The sequence below is a fragment of the Cricetulus griseus genome, chromosome 4 (assembly GCF_003668045.3).
Source record: "Cricetulus griseus strain 17A/GY chromosome 4, alternate assembly CriGri-PICRH-1.0, whole genome shotgun sequence".
NCBI classification, from domain to species: domain Eukaryota; kingdom Metazoa; phylum Chordata; class Mammalia; order Rodentia; family Cricetidae; genus Cricetulus; species Cricetulus griseus.
The window spans coordinates 215,945,457-215,960,524 of NC_048597.1; the positions used below are offsets into that span (position 1 = coordinate 215,945,457).

General features: G+C 41.6%; 1 protein-coding gene across 3 annotated transcripts in view; it reads right to left on the reverse strand.

Moving 5' to 3' along the window:
* Rbm5 (RNA binding motif protein 5) overlaps positions 1 to 12,591 on the reverse strand; it is a 32,391-nt gene extending 19,800 nt beyond the window's left edge. For 2 of the 3 annotated variants that reach the window (XM_027414494.2, XM_027414493.2), the window contains exons 1-6: positions 12,473 to 12,591; positions 11,136 to 11,203; positions 8,831 to 8,996; positions 7,137 to 7,292; positions 2,057 to 2,126; positions 1,510 to 1,583 (exon numbers count right to left, since the gene is read on the reverse strand). In XM_027414494.2, coding sequence (XP_027270295.1) covers positions 1,510 to 1,583; positions 2,057 to 2,126; positions 7,137 to 7,292; positions 8,831 to 8,996; positions 11,136 to 11,152 — 483 coding nt within the window. In that variant the 5' untranslated portion in view covers positions 11,153 to 11,203; positions 12,473 to 12,591. The remainder of the gene's footprint in view (positions 1 to 1,509; positions 1,584 to 2,056; positions 2,127 to 7,136; positions 7,293 to 8,830; positions 8,997 to 11,135; positions 11,204 to 12,472) is intronic. The other variant, XM_027414495.2, reaches the window with a different exon arrangement.
* Positions 12,592 to 15,068: the final 2,477 nt, after the last annotated feature.

Here is a 15,068-nt window from a genome sequence, read left to right on the forward strand (position 1 = left end):
GACTTCAATCTACCACTGGGTTCCTAATCCTACTGGCCTTTTATTTCTGGAGTGAATTTGAATTATAAGAAAATATTACATATTAATAAAGCTTTGTATACATTAAAATTGCAAAGACTTTAAAATGTCTTATAGGCTTTATTTTTTAGGTTATTCATTCTGACACACCTACTGTATCAAAAGAGGCTGTCAACAAAGTGGACTTACACAGGAAGTTTTATTGTGCACATTCTAGATTTACTAGGATGGTTTTCATGGTAAGAAATGCATGGAGTTCTACTTCAAAAGAAAGGACTGTGAGATTATGATGTTAGGTAGCACTCGGTGTCCTAGAACTCACTCTGTAGACCAGGCTGGCCTGGAATTTACAGAGATTCACCTGCCTCTACATCCCGAATGCTGGGATTAAAGGCAAGCACCAAGACTGCCCAGGCTTGAGTTTTTATTTTTATATTAAAGAGTTTTACTTTGTAGCCTAGGCTGGCCCTGAATTCATGGTTATCTTTTTGCCTCACTCTCCTGAATCTAAGATTATAAGAGTCACCACACTTGACAAGTTACAATTTCTGGGTTAAGAAACTAAGAGTCTATTTTTATTTGTTTGAAGATAGTGCATTAAGATTATAGTCTTATGCTAAAGGGCCTGACAAGAAACTGAATGTCTTCAAAACAAAGAAGTCAAAACAATACCTTTATCTTAAATTAAGTCTTGCTATAAATGGTTATATTAGCCAATCATATAACATAACTCTTTTTCTTGGGTGACTCAAGTCATAAAATGCTGTAGAAAAACAAGACTCAAGCAACTACCTAGTATGCACTTGCTTAAAGGTAATTAATATTGTGCTTTGGGGAATCTTGCAAAAAAATTTTTTATGACAAACATTGAACATTATCTTGATATACTATAGAAGAGACTTAAGTTTAGAATACTTCAGTTAAGGGTACAATAAATGGTTTCTTTTGAACAGATTATAAGAGGCATTCTCATCTTAATGTCACTCTGCCTAGATTAGACAGCAACAGGACATTGATTTCATGCCAATCTTATTAGGCCTTATTTTTAAAAAACTACTTGGTCCTTAATAGTCTTGGAGGATCTGAGAAGTTATGCCTCTAGAAATTGCTTGTCAAACTGCCTGCTACAGACTTGTACTGCATTCTGTTCGCTATCAAATGGAGAGTTGATATTTTAAATCCTCTCCGTGGATACAATGAACAGGAATATAATCAGGCAGGAAAAGGAGGAGTTGACTACCATACATTTTCAGAAGGTAAAGTTCTTGTAGGTAGCCATGCTTAAAAGCAGAATAAATTCTGCAACACTGCTCTTGGTACTGTACTTACTCTAGTAATGTCAATTTTAATATACACAAAGCTTTTTTTGTTATTGTTGTTAAAAAATATTAAAGTCACTCCTTTGGAACAAACCACTCCTTCAACCTTTTTTTTTAACTGTACAGACTTGTTCCATTTTCATGAATATCTAGACTTGGTGAGTGAAGCAACCTGATTGGCTTCCATCCAGCTGGTAGCATCTTGCAAGTGATAAAACTCCACGAAGGCGAAACCACGGCTTACACCTAGAGACAGCATTCAGATATAGACGGGATACTCGTGTTAGTCAGTTCCTTTATAACAGGTGAATCTCTCTCCCACTGCTTCAACACTGCGTGACAAAGCCAATTGGGAAGCAGCTTTACAAATGTGACTTGACTTGGGGATCTTCTTGATACTTTGCCATGGCAAGGAACAGCCGCCTCAATTAAATGCCATTTGATTTGATTCCACACTTAAAGTAACCATGCAACCGACTATGAACAAACAAGGTGTTTATAAATCACTACTTACCGAAGGAAAAGAAAACCCCTAAAAGCAAAGTTTTAAAGTTCCTCAGATGCTAGCATCATTTTCAAAGTCATATTCCTTAGCCATGGCAAACCTTTCATTCTGAATTCATGTGTTTGAAGATTGGGGTTTATCAGGATGTTCTTTAGGGACTGAGGTGGGAATGGGGAAGAGAACTATAACAGGCAGGAACTAAGCAAGCTCTCACCTGTTTTCCTCTTCATCAGCCTCACATCTGCAGGCTGAGGGCCTTCAAAGGACTCCATCATTTCTCGAATCTGTACAGGGTTTTACAGTTAGTTTAAGCTACAGCCATAAAGAAAATTTAAGGACTGGGATTATATCAACCGTTTAATTAGTCAAGTTTTTCACTTACACCAACAAAACACATTTATCTTAAAAGTTATAGAGACGTTTTTGTTTTTGCTTTTCGAGACAGGGTTTCTTTGTGCCTTTGGAGGCAGTCGTGGAACTAGCTCTTGTAGACCAGGCTGGTCTTGAACTCACAGAGATCCGCCCGCCTCTGCCTCCTGAGTGCTGGGATTAAAGGCATGGGCCACCACCGCCTGGCTAAGACTATTTTTCATGAAAATAAATATAACAACCTTATTAAATGCTACCTATATTTCCCTCCAGTACAATTATTTGTTATTCTACAGTCCTGATCATGACATGGTATCTTTCAAGCCTTTAATTTCATGGCCTCATATTCTGAAGAACACAGAAAGTATCATTTCTAACAGACAGAAGGATATGTCCTCAGAAGCGTGTTTGACCAAGAATAAAAAGAAGCAAGCCAAATTCTTGCCTGAAATTCCGATCAGAAGACTTTTGAAACAGGACAAAAGGTTGAAGCACATTGGGAGGCAGAGATTGCTACACTATAGACCTCCGCCTCAGCAAACAAACAAAAAACAAAGCAACACGTAAGCCCAGGCTACATATAAAGACCTTGAAACAAAAGAGAACAGTCAGGAAATAGAGGCAGGTGGGAGTTCAAGGCTGGCCTGGTATCCAGAAAGAGTTCCAGGACAGGCTCCAAAACTACACAGAAAAACCCTGCATTGATAACTCCTCCCCGCAAAAGGTGTGTGTGTGTGGCACATTAAACAGAATGCTTTTTCACTCAGTACACTGAATCCTACTTACAAGTACACAATAGTGGAGTGGGATGGAAGTGAGGATAGAGATAAGACAGACCCAGAAACAAAATTCCTGTTTTCTAAGTCTACTCTCACACCCCCAATGCTTCCAATTCAATTCTTTTCTGGCCTGTTGGGTGGTGAATGAAGGAATATAAAGATTGACTTTTTTTTTTTTTTTTGGTTTTTCGAGACAGGGTTTCTCTGTGTAGCTTTGGAGCCTATCCTGGCACACACTCTGGAGACAAGGCTGGCCTCCAACTCACAGAGATCATCCCGCCTCTGCCTCCCAAGTGCTGGGATTAAAGGTGTGCACCACCAAGGCCCAGCCAGATTGACTTTTTAACCCATGTTTGGTTATAAGTTTGGAATGGTTGATATTAGCTTGTTAATAAACAAAGACAACTAGGGTTTTCTCTATCATTTATTGAAAAAAGAAATTATGGGCAACCAACATGGTTGATCTAAGAATTACATAATGGAAAGTTGATCCAAAACTCACACAGAACTGATTGATCCCTGCAAGCTATCTCTTCTGATCTTCACAATCTTGTCAACCTTAGATAATAAACTCTATTTTATTTGAGATAGCATCTTATGTAGTCTATGCTGACCTTTAACTTCTGTCCCTATGTTCTAAATGCTGAGCCAGAACTCAGATCTTCATGTATGTTAGGCTAGCACTCTACAAACTCAGCTACATTCCTTGTCCCAGAAATCCTACTAGTTTCCCTAAAGATTAAAAACGCAACATCATAATCCTGTCTCCTTACTAATGTGACAGACTCCAAAAGTAAGCTATAATATTGTTTCAAAGTTTAGTATTGTGGATTTCCAAGACCATACAACCCATTTAGTCAATAAGCTTTCCTGAACCATTATATAGGATTTCTTTCTCTTTTTTTGGGGGGAGGGTTACTCTTTTGCTTAAATTAGAAATGAAGAAGGGGCGCAAGATGAGATACGAGACTAGGAGAATACATTCACTAGTTTATTATAGACCCGGTAGACTAGAGAGAGTAAGAAGAGAAAGTTAATGGTTGACTGCCATGCGCCACAAAGAGAAGTGAAGGGAGGAAGAGAGAGAAGCAGAGAGAGAGAGAAGCAGAGAGAAGAGAGAAGAGCGAAGCAGGGAAGTTGGAACTTATAAAGGGAAGACTGCACATGCACAGAGGTTCCACACATGCGCAGAGTCCTCATGCAGGTCTTAATGCCTGACAGGTAACTTAGTATGTCTGGGTGATATGTGTGCCCCAACTGTTGTCAGGGAGCAGGGTCTGTCTCTTAAAGAGCATTAAAGCCTGCACCTTTCAGGGAGGGTGGGGGTTGAGACAGGGTTTCTCTGTAGCTTTGGAGCCTATCCTAGAACTTGCTCTGTAGACCAGGCTGTCCTCGAACTCACAGAGATCTGCCTGCCTCACTCTGCCTCCTGAATGTCTATAGGATTTATTACACTGCTTACTTACAGCTGCCACTACCCAAGCCCAATTCATCTCAGTCTCCTCATCATCCTAACATATGCATCATGAGTTATACCACAAAAACTCTGTGTGTGGGGGTATTTACAGTGTATATACAAGTTAAAGTGTGTGCATGAGAAGGTCAAACCAGTACATCACATGCCTTCTATCACTTTTACAGGGTCTCTACTAAACCAGAAGCTTGCTCTTTTAGCTAGGCTAGCTGTCAACTGACTAAATGATCTGCTAGGATCCATGTGTCTCTATACGTCAATGTTGGGGATGACCTAACATGCAGGCAGGCATGTTTATTATGTAGATGCTCAGGCCCCCATGCTTGCAGACCAAGCACTTATAGCATAGAGCCATCTCCACAGCCTCTGTAGCTTTCTTTTATACTTGGCTGGGTTTTCTTTCTTTAATTATTTTTTAAATGATTTATTCATTTTTACTTTATGTGCATTGGTGTTTTAACCTCATGTATGTCTGTGTGAGGGTGTCAAATCTGCTGGAGTTACAGGTAGTTGTGAGCTGCTATGTAGGTGCTGGGAATTGAACCCGTATCCTTTGGAAAAACAGCCAATGATCTTACTCTGAGCTATCTCTCCAGCCCCTTGCCTGTGTTTTCAAAGCCTCCAGCTAATGGCACCTTCCTACCTCTCTCCTGCTAACAGCATTTGACTATCAACAAATCAAGCTGTTTATGTAAAGCCTTATCTGTATTCAGTATGTCTCTATATTTTAGATCAGTTCATGATTTCATTCATTGTACTCTTTTACCAGTTCTTTACCCAATCAAAGCGTTTCTGTCAAAAATAAAGTCAACTAATATCTTCCCCAATGTAGTTCTTTCCTTCCTTTTCACTAGTAACTTCTCTTCAAAAAAGAAAAATAAAAAAATAAAAAAAGTCCAGGGTTCTTCAACAATACTTTCTTCACAATGGAGGTTAAAAAAGAAAAGTCCAGGCATGGTGGTACACACCTTTAACTTCAGCACTTGGGAGGGAGAGGCAGTTTGAGATCAGACTGGTCTACACAGTGACAGGACAGCCACTACAGAGATCGGCCCACCCTTTTTCAAACAAAACAAAAAGTTCCACACAAAGCTATCTACAAAACAAGAATAAAGGTCTTGGTATACAACCCAGCTTGGCTTTGATCTCAGTTCAAGCAAACCTCCTGCTTCAGCCTCCTTAGCAGTTGGGATTATAGGCATATGCTATTGTATATAGCAATATCAAGCCAACTATAACCATTATATGCTGTCTTGGCTATTTATCCATTTTTTTTTCAATAAGAGATTTTGCACCATGGTGACATCTAACATAGTACATATAGTATAGTAGATGTGCAGTAGATCATGAATAATGAAATAACAACTCACAATTAACTTTAACAACCTATCTTACATTTACTACAATAGCTACTTCCAGTCTAAAATCTACTATATTGGGCAGATCCATGCTTTTAATCCCAGCACTCAGGAGGCAGAAGCCAGTGATCTTAGTGAATGAGGCCAGCCTAGTCTATAAAGCGAGTTACAGGACAGCAGGATCTACACAAAGAAACCCGTTTCAAAAAATCAGCCAACCATGGGGTGTTGGTGGTGCCTTTAATCCCGACACTCAGGAGACAGAGCCAGGCAGATTTGTTTTGTTTTTTTTTTGGTGATGCTAGAACCCAGTCCTTGGGTTCTTTAAGGATCTTATTATTTATCTCAGGCTGGCCTGAATTACTGATCTTAGCACTATTGAGTGCTAGATTACAGATACACAGTATTAGGCTGGGCACTAAAGTTAACTTTCTCTTAAAAAATAAATAATAAATTGAAATTTTATGCCTGTATGTTAAGTCTATGTACATTAGTGCCTCATTCACTTGGAGGTCAGAACAGGGCATCAGATATGCTGGACCTGGAGTTACAAAAAGCTGTGAGTCATCATATGGATGCTCGGAATTGAACCCAGGTCCTCTGAGGAGCAGTCAATGAACTTAAATGATGAAATCATATTTTCAGCCCCATAAATAGAGTTTATTAAGAGAGGAAAAAGGCACTTGAGGGTGGAAGTGGTGTACTGAGCTGGGGAAAGACCAACGCTAAAAACAAGTTAATTTTTTTGTTGAGGCAGTATATGACTATGTACGCCTAGTTGGCCTAGAACTATAGATCACTATAGATCACTATAGATCACAATGGCTTCTCAGGGAGATCCTCTGGCTTCTGCCTCTTAAGTGCTGGGATTACAGGTGTGAGTCATCATGCCTAGCTTTAAATTTTTTATTTATTATTATCATTTTGTTTTGTATTTTGAAACAGAGTTCATCTGTGTATCTTTGGCTAACTTTTGGTAAACCAAGCTAGCCTCAAACTCAGAGAGCCACCTGCCTCTGCCTTCAGAGTGCTGGGGTTAAAGGTGTGCACCACCATTGCCCAAGCAAGCTTTGAAACCTTTGAAAGCATGAATTAAATTAGCTTTACCTTCTAAGAGACAATGAACAAACAAGGCTTATATTGGAAACTTTAGAAAATTCTACACTGAACTTTCAGTTAGATTTATATGGTATGGTCTACCACAAAATAAAGAAATCTATTTCACTGAGTGACATAACAGCCCAAGACAGTACCATGAGACAATCAGTAATTTTTCCATGCCTATTAGAATGTTAGAACTATTGTTTCTCTTACATCGCTCTCTGTGATGGTGATAGGAAGGCCACGTAGCATGATGGTCTTGCTTTCTCTCTCATCACTGATGTCATGTCTATAATCATGCTCTCCATAGTCACCATCTGAATGGTAGCCATCTTCAGACCGGTCACTGTTCCTTCTTTCACGCTCTCTCTGGTCCAAAGAAAGCAAAATTATAATTAAACTTATCCTATACTCTTTGATCTAGACCCTACATGTACCACGTACACACCTGGTACACACACAGTCCAGAAGATGGTGCCAGACAGCTTGCAACTGGAGCTAAAGACAGTTGTAAGTCACCATGTGAGTGCTAGAAACCAAACAATAACCTCTACAATAACAGCAAATGTTCTCCAGGCAGTGGTGGTGCCCACCCTTAATCCCAGCACTGGGGAGGCAGAGGTAGGCCAATCTCTGTGAGTTTGAGGCCAGTCTGGTCTAGTTCCAGGACAGGCTCCATAGATATACAGAGAAATCCCGTCTCAAAAAACTAAAAACTGTAACTAAAAATAAAAAAGAGAATAGTTTAATTCATTATAAAATATAGTAACACCTAATATATTGTTATAGTATAAAGATGATCTCATATGTAGGAAAAAGTGGGAAAGGTATAAAGTTATATAAGCAGTATAATTTCCAAACATAGATATAAACAAATATGTAATAGAAAAATATTCAAGTTGACTCAAATTACAACTTAAACATTCTGAGGCATAAGGATAGTGTATTGTGAGAATTTTGTATCTGGCTGGCAGTGGTGGCGTACACCTTTAATCCCAGCACTCAGGAGGCAGAGACAGGTGGATCTATGTGAGTTTGAGGCCAGCCTGGTCTACAGAGTTAGTGACAAGACAGCCTCTAAAGCTATAAAGAAACCCTGGGGGAGGGGAAGGGGATTTTGTATCTTACACACACACACAAAACCGATACTGGGAGCCAAATCCATGGCCTTGTACATGCTAAGTAAATATTCCACCCCCCACCCCCCCCCACCCCCCCTTATCTTTAAAATGTGAACAACACCGCATAGGGCAGAATGGCCCACACCTTTAATCGCAGTACTTGGAAGGCAGAGACCAGAGGATCTCTGTTTCAGGCTAGCCAGGGTCTACAAAGTGAGTTATAGGATAGTAAAAAAGTTACATAGTAACTTTCATTAAATGTTTTCATTAATTTTACACCCAGACTGTAGCTTCCCCTCCCTCCTGCTCTCTGCACACCTATCTTATGAGATTATGTCAGAATGCAAATAAGTTCCTGAAGTTTAAGTACTCAAGGAAACCCATGGCAAACCTTAACATCAACATTGGCTATTAATATTCATACAATTAAAGTAAGGCCCACTTTGTCTAACTTCAAGTTAGTCAACCTGAATATGCTTCAGAGTAATAGGTTTAATATTTAAGTTGCTATACTTCTTACATAAGATTAGCCATATAATTTTAATTCTAGTAATTTTTTAAAAAGATTTTATTCATTTATTATGTATACAGCATTCTGCTTTCATGTACATCTGCACATTAGAAGAGGGCACCAGATCTCATAAGGGATGGTTGTGAGCCACCATGTGGTTGCTGGGAATTGAACTCAGGACCTCTGGAAGAGCAGTCAGTGCTCTTAACCTCTGAGCCATCTCTCCAGCCCCCTGATTCTAGTAATCAATTGAATTAACAATTGGTATTACTCACCTCTGGACTATCATAGTCTCGATAGTCATCATATCTATCACCTCTCCGATCATCACTTGATCTTTTATAATCTGAGTCCCTCCGCCTGCTTCTAGATTCACGTTCATCACGGTCATCCCTGTCTATGATGGAACCATATCTTCCACTCCGTTCTGTTCTACTCACTCTGCAAAGAAAAACAATGTTCATTTAATCTTAAGTATATCATCTTATAACTTCAGAAAAATTGTCCCACATCATCAGTTTAAAAGGTTCTTCCCAATAGTTTAATGTATCCCTTAAATGTAGCACCAATTTCCAGTTTATAAAGATAATTACTGAGAAGACATACACAGGCAGGCTGAGGCAGCACAAGCCCTTAATCATAGGGAGCAGGAGGATCTCTGGAGACAGCCAGGTCTACATGGTGAGACCTTCTCAAAAAAGAATGAGATAAAACATTTATACCCCAACATATAATTTTAAGGAATTGACACTAAATCAGAAAATGTTAACTATCAGATGTTTGGGTTAAAATTTTTGAGGCAGAAACATGTTCTCAAAATTTATTCTTGTGCTTTCTTCTTTTTCAAGACAGTGTTTCTCTGTGTAGTCCTGGCTGTCCTGAATTAAGATCTGCCTGTCTCTGCTTCCTGAGTGCTGGGATTAAAAGTGTGCACCACCACTGCCCAGCTTTCTTGTGTTTTACAGAGCCTATGTCTATACTTTGTCCTCCTCATTTCTACTTCAGATCATCCTGACCAAAGATAGCAAGAAAAGAAACTGCCCAAATTTAACCAAACCTCAAGGAGAAAAAAATAACTTTTTTTTTTCCCTTGGTTTTTGAGACAGGATTTTTCTGGGTAGCCCTGGCTGCCCTGAATTTACTCTAAAGACCAGGCTGAACCCAGAGATCCACCTGACTCTGCCTCTGCTGGAACACCACCACTGCTCCAAATCAGAGTACTCTCAAGGGTACCATACATATCAGATATGCCCTAGATGACCCGAGGCTTCCCTCCAACCCTCACCAACCAAGCCTTAACCAAGTAGTACATTTGTACATGTAATTGGGTGAATAAACCAACAGCCACGGAAAATATTTATATCCTATAGCCGTTTTTTACTACCAGCATCAAAAGCATAATCCCACCCCCAACCCAAGACAGGGTTTCTCTGTGTAGCTTTGGCTGTCCTGGAACTCTGTAGACCATGCTGCCTCCAACTAAGAAATCTGCCTGCCTCCGCTAGAATTAAAGGGATGTGCCACTACTACCCAGTAAAAGTGTAAAAATTTTACTACAGGTTATTAGATCAATAGAAACAAGTCTCCCTAGGATGTCAATTTCATATATCACAGGGATAGGCCTTAATACTAAGAATAAGTAGAGGCTAAGTCAAATGATTTGAGAAAGTATCCAACATCCAAAGTTTTCATCTTTGTTTAATTCACTTGGTCCTACTGGAGACTGATCTAGTTACACCCCCTTCCTTAAATGCTCTCATCTTGGTACTCTATCTTTTTCCTTTCACTCCTGAGGTAACTAACATGTGACCCCAGGCCATTGTATCATTAGGGAGTAATAAGGAGTGTCATTCACTCACTGCTTGTCAAGCAGGCTTTGAATAGCTCCTGTCCACAGCTGGGAACTTTCCACTGCCTACTCCATACTGGTCTCCTTAACCTAATTCTTTCTTAGTCTTCAGATTTCACCTCAGAGAATACTTTCTCCAAGAAGCTTTTCTGGCTGTGTCCAAGAAAAAAAAAGATGCTTGTGTGTCCTAACAGCACTTTAAATATCTTTTATCATAATTTTTAACTCTCACTAGATTTAAGTTTGTGAGAACAGAATCATGAAAGTGATGATGCGAAACACTTGAAACAAAAAATGCTTAAAATATTTGTTTGGTAAATTTTTTTTTTTTTTTTTTTGAGGCAGGGCTTTTATTGTAGTAGGCTTTTTGTTTTGTTTTTGAGGCAGGCTTTCTTTATGTAGTCCTTGCTGGTCCTGAACTCAAGAGACAACTGCCTCTGCTGGAATCACACAAAGGTATCTACACAATTTTAAACAAATAGTTCAGTCCCACTAAAATCCTGAGATCAAAGGCATGGAATGTATTAAAAATCACCTCTTGCTGGGTGGTGGTGGCACACACATTTAATCCCAGCACTCTGGAGGCAGAGATATGCAGAACTCTGTGAATTCAAAGCCAGCCTGGTCTACAGAGCAAGTTCCAGGCTCCAAGGCTACACAGAGAAACCCTGTCTCAAAAACTCAAAACAAAGCAACCCCTTCAAAACAAACAAACACAACAACAAACTCACCTCTTGTCTGAACCCATTCTTTCACCGAAGATCTAGCACACAGCTCCCAAAAGTTTAATTTTTCTTCCCTAGAAGAGAAAAAAAAAAAAAGAGTTGCAAATTTCAGGGACCACTTAATTCAAGTGCCCTACAAACCTGGATGCAACTGTGGCTAGCTAGGATTCCAGCGATTCTTAACCTGGCTAAGGAGGGGGCTGAGGAGGAGACTGTCAACATTAAATCATGCTACCATTTTGTGAATTAACAGGGAGATGAAGTTACTAACACATTCAATCAGAAACTCAAGAAGGGTGAAGGCAGAAGACGCCTTGGATACTCCTACTATTACAAAGCAAAACGCTCCTTGCGTTCATTATCGAGGCAACTTTAGGAGACGGCTGATGGTTAAAACATTCATCCAGGTGTCCTCATTAATATAAGATTCAACACTAAAATCGAAAAACACTAGATTCAAAATTTTCCGACGAGAACTTTAAAGCCTTAGAAGGTGGAATACTGATCGGACTGAAATTTCCATGTATAACGCCTGATCTGTCTATTTCAACAAGACAAGATCTTGACTCGGTTTAATATCTGTGTATCAATAAGGCCTATGTCTTGAATCAGTCCTGATCCACACAGGTCACCGAGTGACCAACAGCCTGTCCCCTGCCCATGGGCCGTAATAAAACATCACACAGGTGTATTCATCTTTACCTGTGATGTCCTACAAACTAGCTAGTTACAGCTATTTCTAGCATCTGGTCGGTAAAGCAGGCGCTCCACGAATATTCCTTGACTTAATAAATAAAAGAGACACCTAGCGATTCCAGTTCCGGGGTCGTCCCAGGAGGTGCCCGCGCCCACCTCCGTGGCTGTTGCAGCCGAGATGGCGGCGCGAAGGCCTCTGCTGCCGAATACGGCATTCAGTCCGTCTCTCCCACCTCACAAACGTCCCTCCCCGCCTGAGGAGGCTCCCACTCCTCAGATCACCGTCACCAGACCACCTTTCCGAGAGGGAGATTCGGTCCCAGGCGCAGAGGTTAAGAGACGGCCCGGCGCTCGAGAGGGGTGTCCGGGGGAGAGGCGCTCCACCACCCGGACAGGGGATCCGGGACAGCGCCCCGGCAAGCGACGGGGATCTCGAGACAGGCGGACAGAGGACTGAGTTAGGGGACGACCTGTGAAAGCTGGCAGAGCCAGAGGCGAGGAGGGGCGCGGCCCTCAAACGCTCGCTTAGTTTAGTCCCTTCAAAGACGCGGCTGAGCGGTCGCCTCGGACGGCTGACAGGGAGACTCAAGGGACAGCCCCAACGGGACAGGAACCACCGGGACGTGCTGGACGGCCGCCGCACTCACCCCCCAAAAGGGAACGAAGCAGAAGCAGTTGCGGCTCTGCGTCTCAGAACCTCCTAAAGGGTTCGGCCGCTCCACAAAATGGCGTCTCCACCGACCGTCTTCTCCTACCCACAATACGTCTCGCCTGGACCCGCCCCACCCCCTCCCCACCCGCCTCTTCAGAGGCGCCCAATCAGCGAAGGCGTCTGTCCGCGCGAGGGCTGCCGGGAACTGTGGTCTCCCAGGCAGCCTGTCACTCGACCCTGTGTTAATTTTTTTGCGTATTTCTTCTACTCCATGACAAAGGTGCCATTCAGCCTCAGAGGACCCGGATGTGAACTCTACAAGAGCCTGACACACTGTAAAACGTATAAACCCGCTTCTAGAGAAGGAATGCTACGATTACTTTCCTAGAGGCTAGGTTAGATTTGGGGCGCGCGCGGTGCGGGGCGCGCGCGGGGGGGGGGTCCTTCACAAACATCTTTTTAACTTTGCAAAACCTGTGAGATGGTATTAAAGTGGCTTTTCACACAAGGAACTTGAGTTTTACGGGAACTGGGGAGATTCTTGTAAGCAAATCTTGATATTATCATTCCATTCTCTAAAACAAGGTCTCAAGTTGGGCATGGTGGGGGTGCACCCCTTAATTTCACTCCAGATAGGAAGCAGGAAGATTGCCACGAGTTTGAAGCCAATTTGGGCAACTTCATTTTTCGCACTCTCCTGTTGTCCTAGGGCAAGACATTAAGATCTGATTTACAAACACACAGAGCTAATAATTGTGAACTGGAAATTGAACTAGCTTGTTCTCAGTGGTCATGACAGCAGCACTGTGGAGCAAACTCCAGAACAACAGTGGTATTTTCTTGTGAGAGCCTATCACAAGACAACAAAAGCAAACCATGAGCTTAGGAGATGGCTCATCAGGTAAGGGTGTTTACTGCCAAGCCCGAGGGCCGGAGTTCCATCCCTGCAAACCACATGATGGAAGGAGAGAACAAACCAACTCATGAACACACTTCTCTGTGGGATGCATGATTGCTCTTTTAAGAGTGTCTATGTTTGAGCACACACACACAAAAAAAAATGTAAAATAAACAACCCAAAATCAAACCAAATCACCACCCCATCCATTAAAAAATAAATTTCAAGCTGGGCAATGGTGGCCCACGCCTTTAATCCCAGCACCCAGGAGGCAGAGGCAGGCAGATGTCTGTGTGTTCGAGGCCAGCCTGGTCTACAGAGTGCCAGGATAGGCTCCAAAGCACACAGAGATACCATATATATATATATGTTCCTACCATGAGGGATGCAAGATGCCAAGAATCCACTGGATTTACTGGTCACTACTAGTGATCTGCTGTGCACCTAAAGCTATTAAAGTACTTTACTGTAAAGTTAGAGATAGGACCTCATGTTGCCTAATCTTAAACTCACTATGGAACTAAGGACGGCCTTAAACTCTCCATCCTCTTGCCTCTACTTCCCAAGTGGGGTTCTATATGTTTGCACAACCATGCCTGGTCTAATCAACAAGTTTTGTTTTTAAGAGATTTTATTTTTGAGGTAAGGGGGCTGGAAAGGTGGCACACTGGTTGAGAGAATTGGATGCTTTTCTAGAGGAGCTGAGTTTGGTTCTGGTCTTCAAGGGCACCCACACTCATATATGTGCACATTTACACGCACAGATACATACAATTGAAAAGAAAATATTTAAAAAGATTAAATTTTTATGTATATGCGTTTTTTTTTTTTTTTTTTTTTTTTTTTTTTTTTTTTTTTTGCTTACACAAATTTCTATGCACCCAACTTTTGTTTGTTTGTTTGTTTTCCGAGACAGGGTTTCTCTGTGTAGCTTTGGCGCCTACCCTGGCACTTGCTCTGGAGACCAGGCTGGCCTCGAACTGACAGAGATCCACCTGCCTCTGCCTCCCGAATGCTGGGATTAAAGGCGTGCGCCACCAATGCCTGGCACACCCAACTTTTTTTTTTTTTTTTTTTTTTTAAAGATTTATTATGTATGTTGTGTCCTGCTCAGAAAAAGAGAATCAGATCTCATTATAGATGACTGTGAGCCACCATGTGGTTGCAGGGAATTGAACTCAGGACCTCTTGAAAAGCAGCCAGTGCTCTTAACCTCTGAGCTATCTCTCCAGCCCCCTTTATGCACCACTTTTGTGCCTGGTGCTCTAGGCCAGAAAACCGCATGGGATCCATTGGATCTGGAGTTACAGACAACTATGAGCTGACTGAAGAGGATGCTGGAATCCTGACCTGGGTCCTCTCAAAGAGCAGTAAATGCTTTTAACCATTGAGGCTTCCCCCAGTAATTCCTTAGAACACCCCCAAGGTATTTACTGGGCTGGACCCAAGAAAGTTAAATGATTGGCACTTTTTATTTATTTATTTTTTTGAGACAGGGTCTCCCCATGTAGCTCTGGATCTCATAAGATCCACTGGCCTCCGCTTTCCTGAGTACTTGGCTGGGTTCAAAGGTGTGAAGCTCCCCTACCCCCAGATGGATTCCATCCAGAGATAAATGCCATCCTCCCAGTTGTCTATTGGGTCTCATTGTCCTGTTGAGTTGAAGAACTTTATCCCCCAAACTATCTGGTAG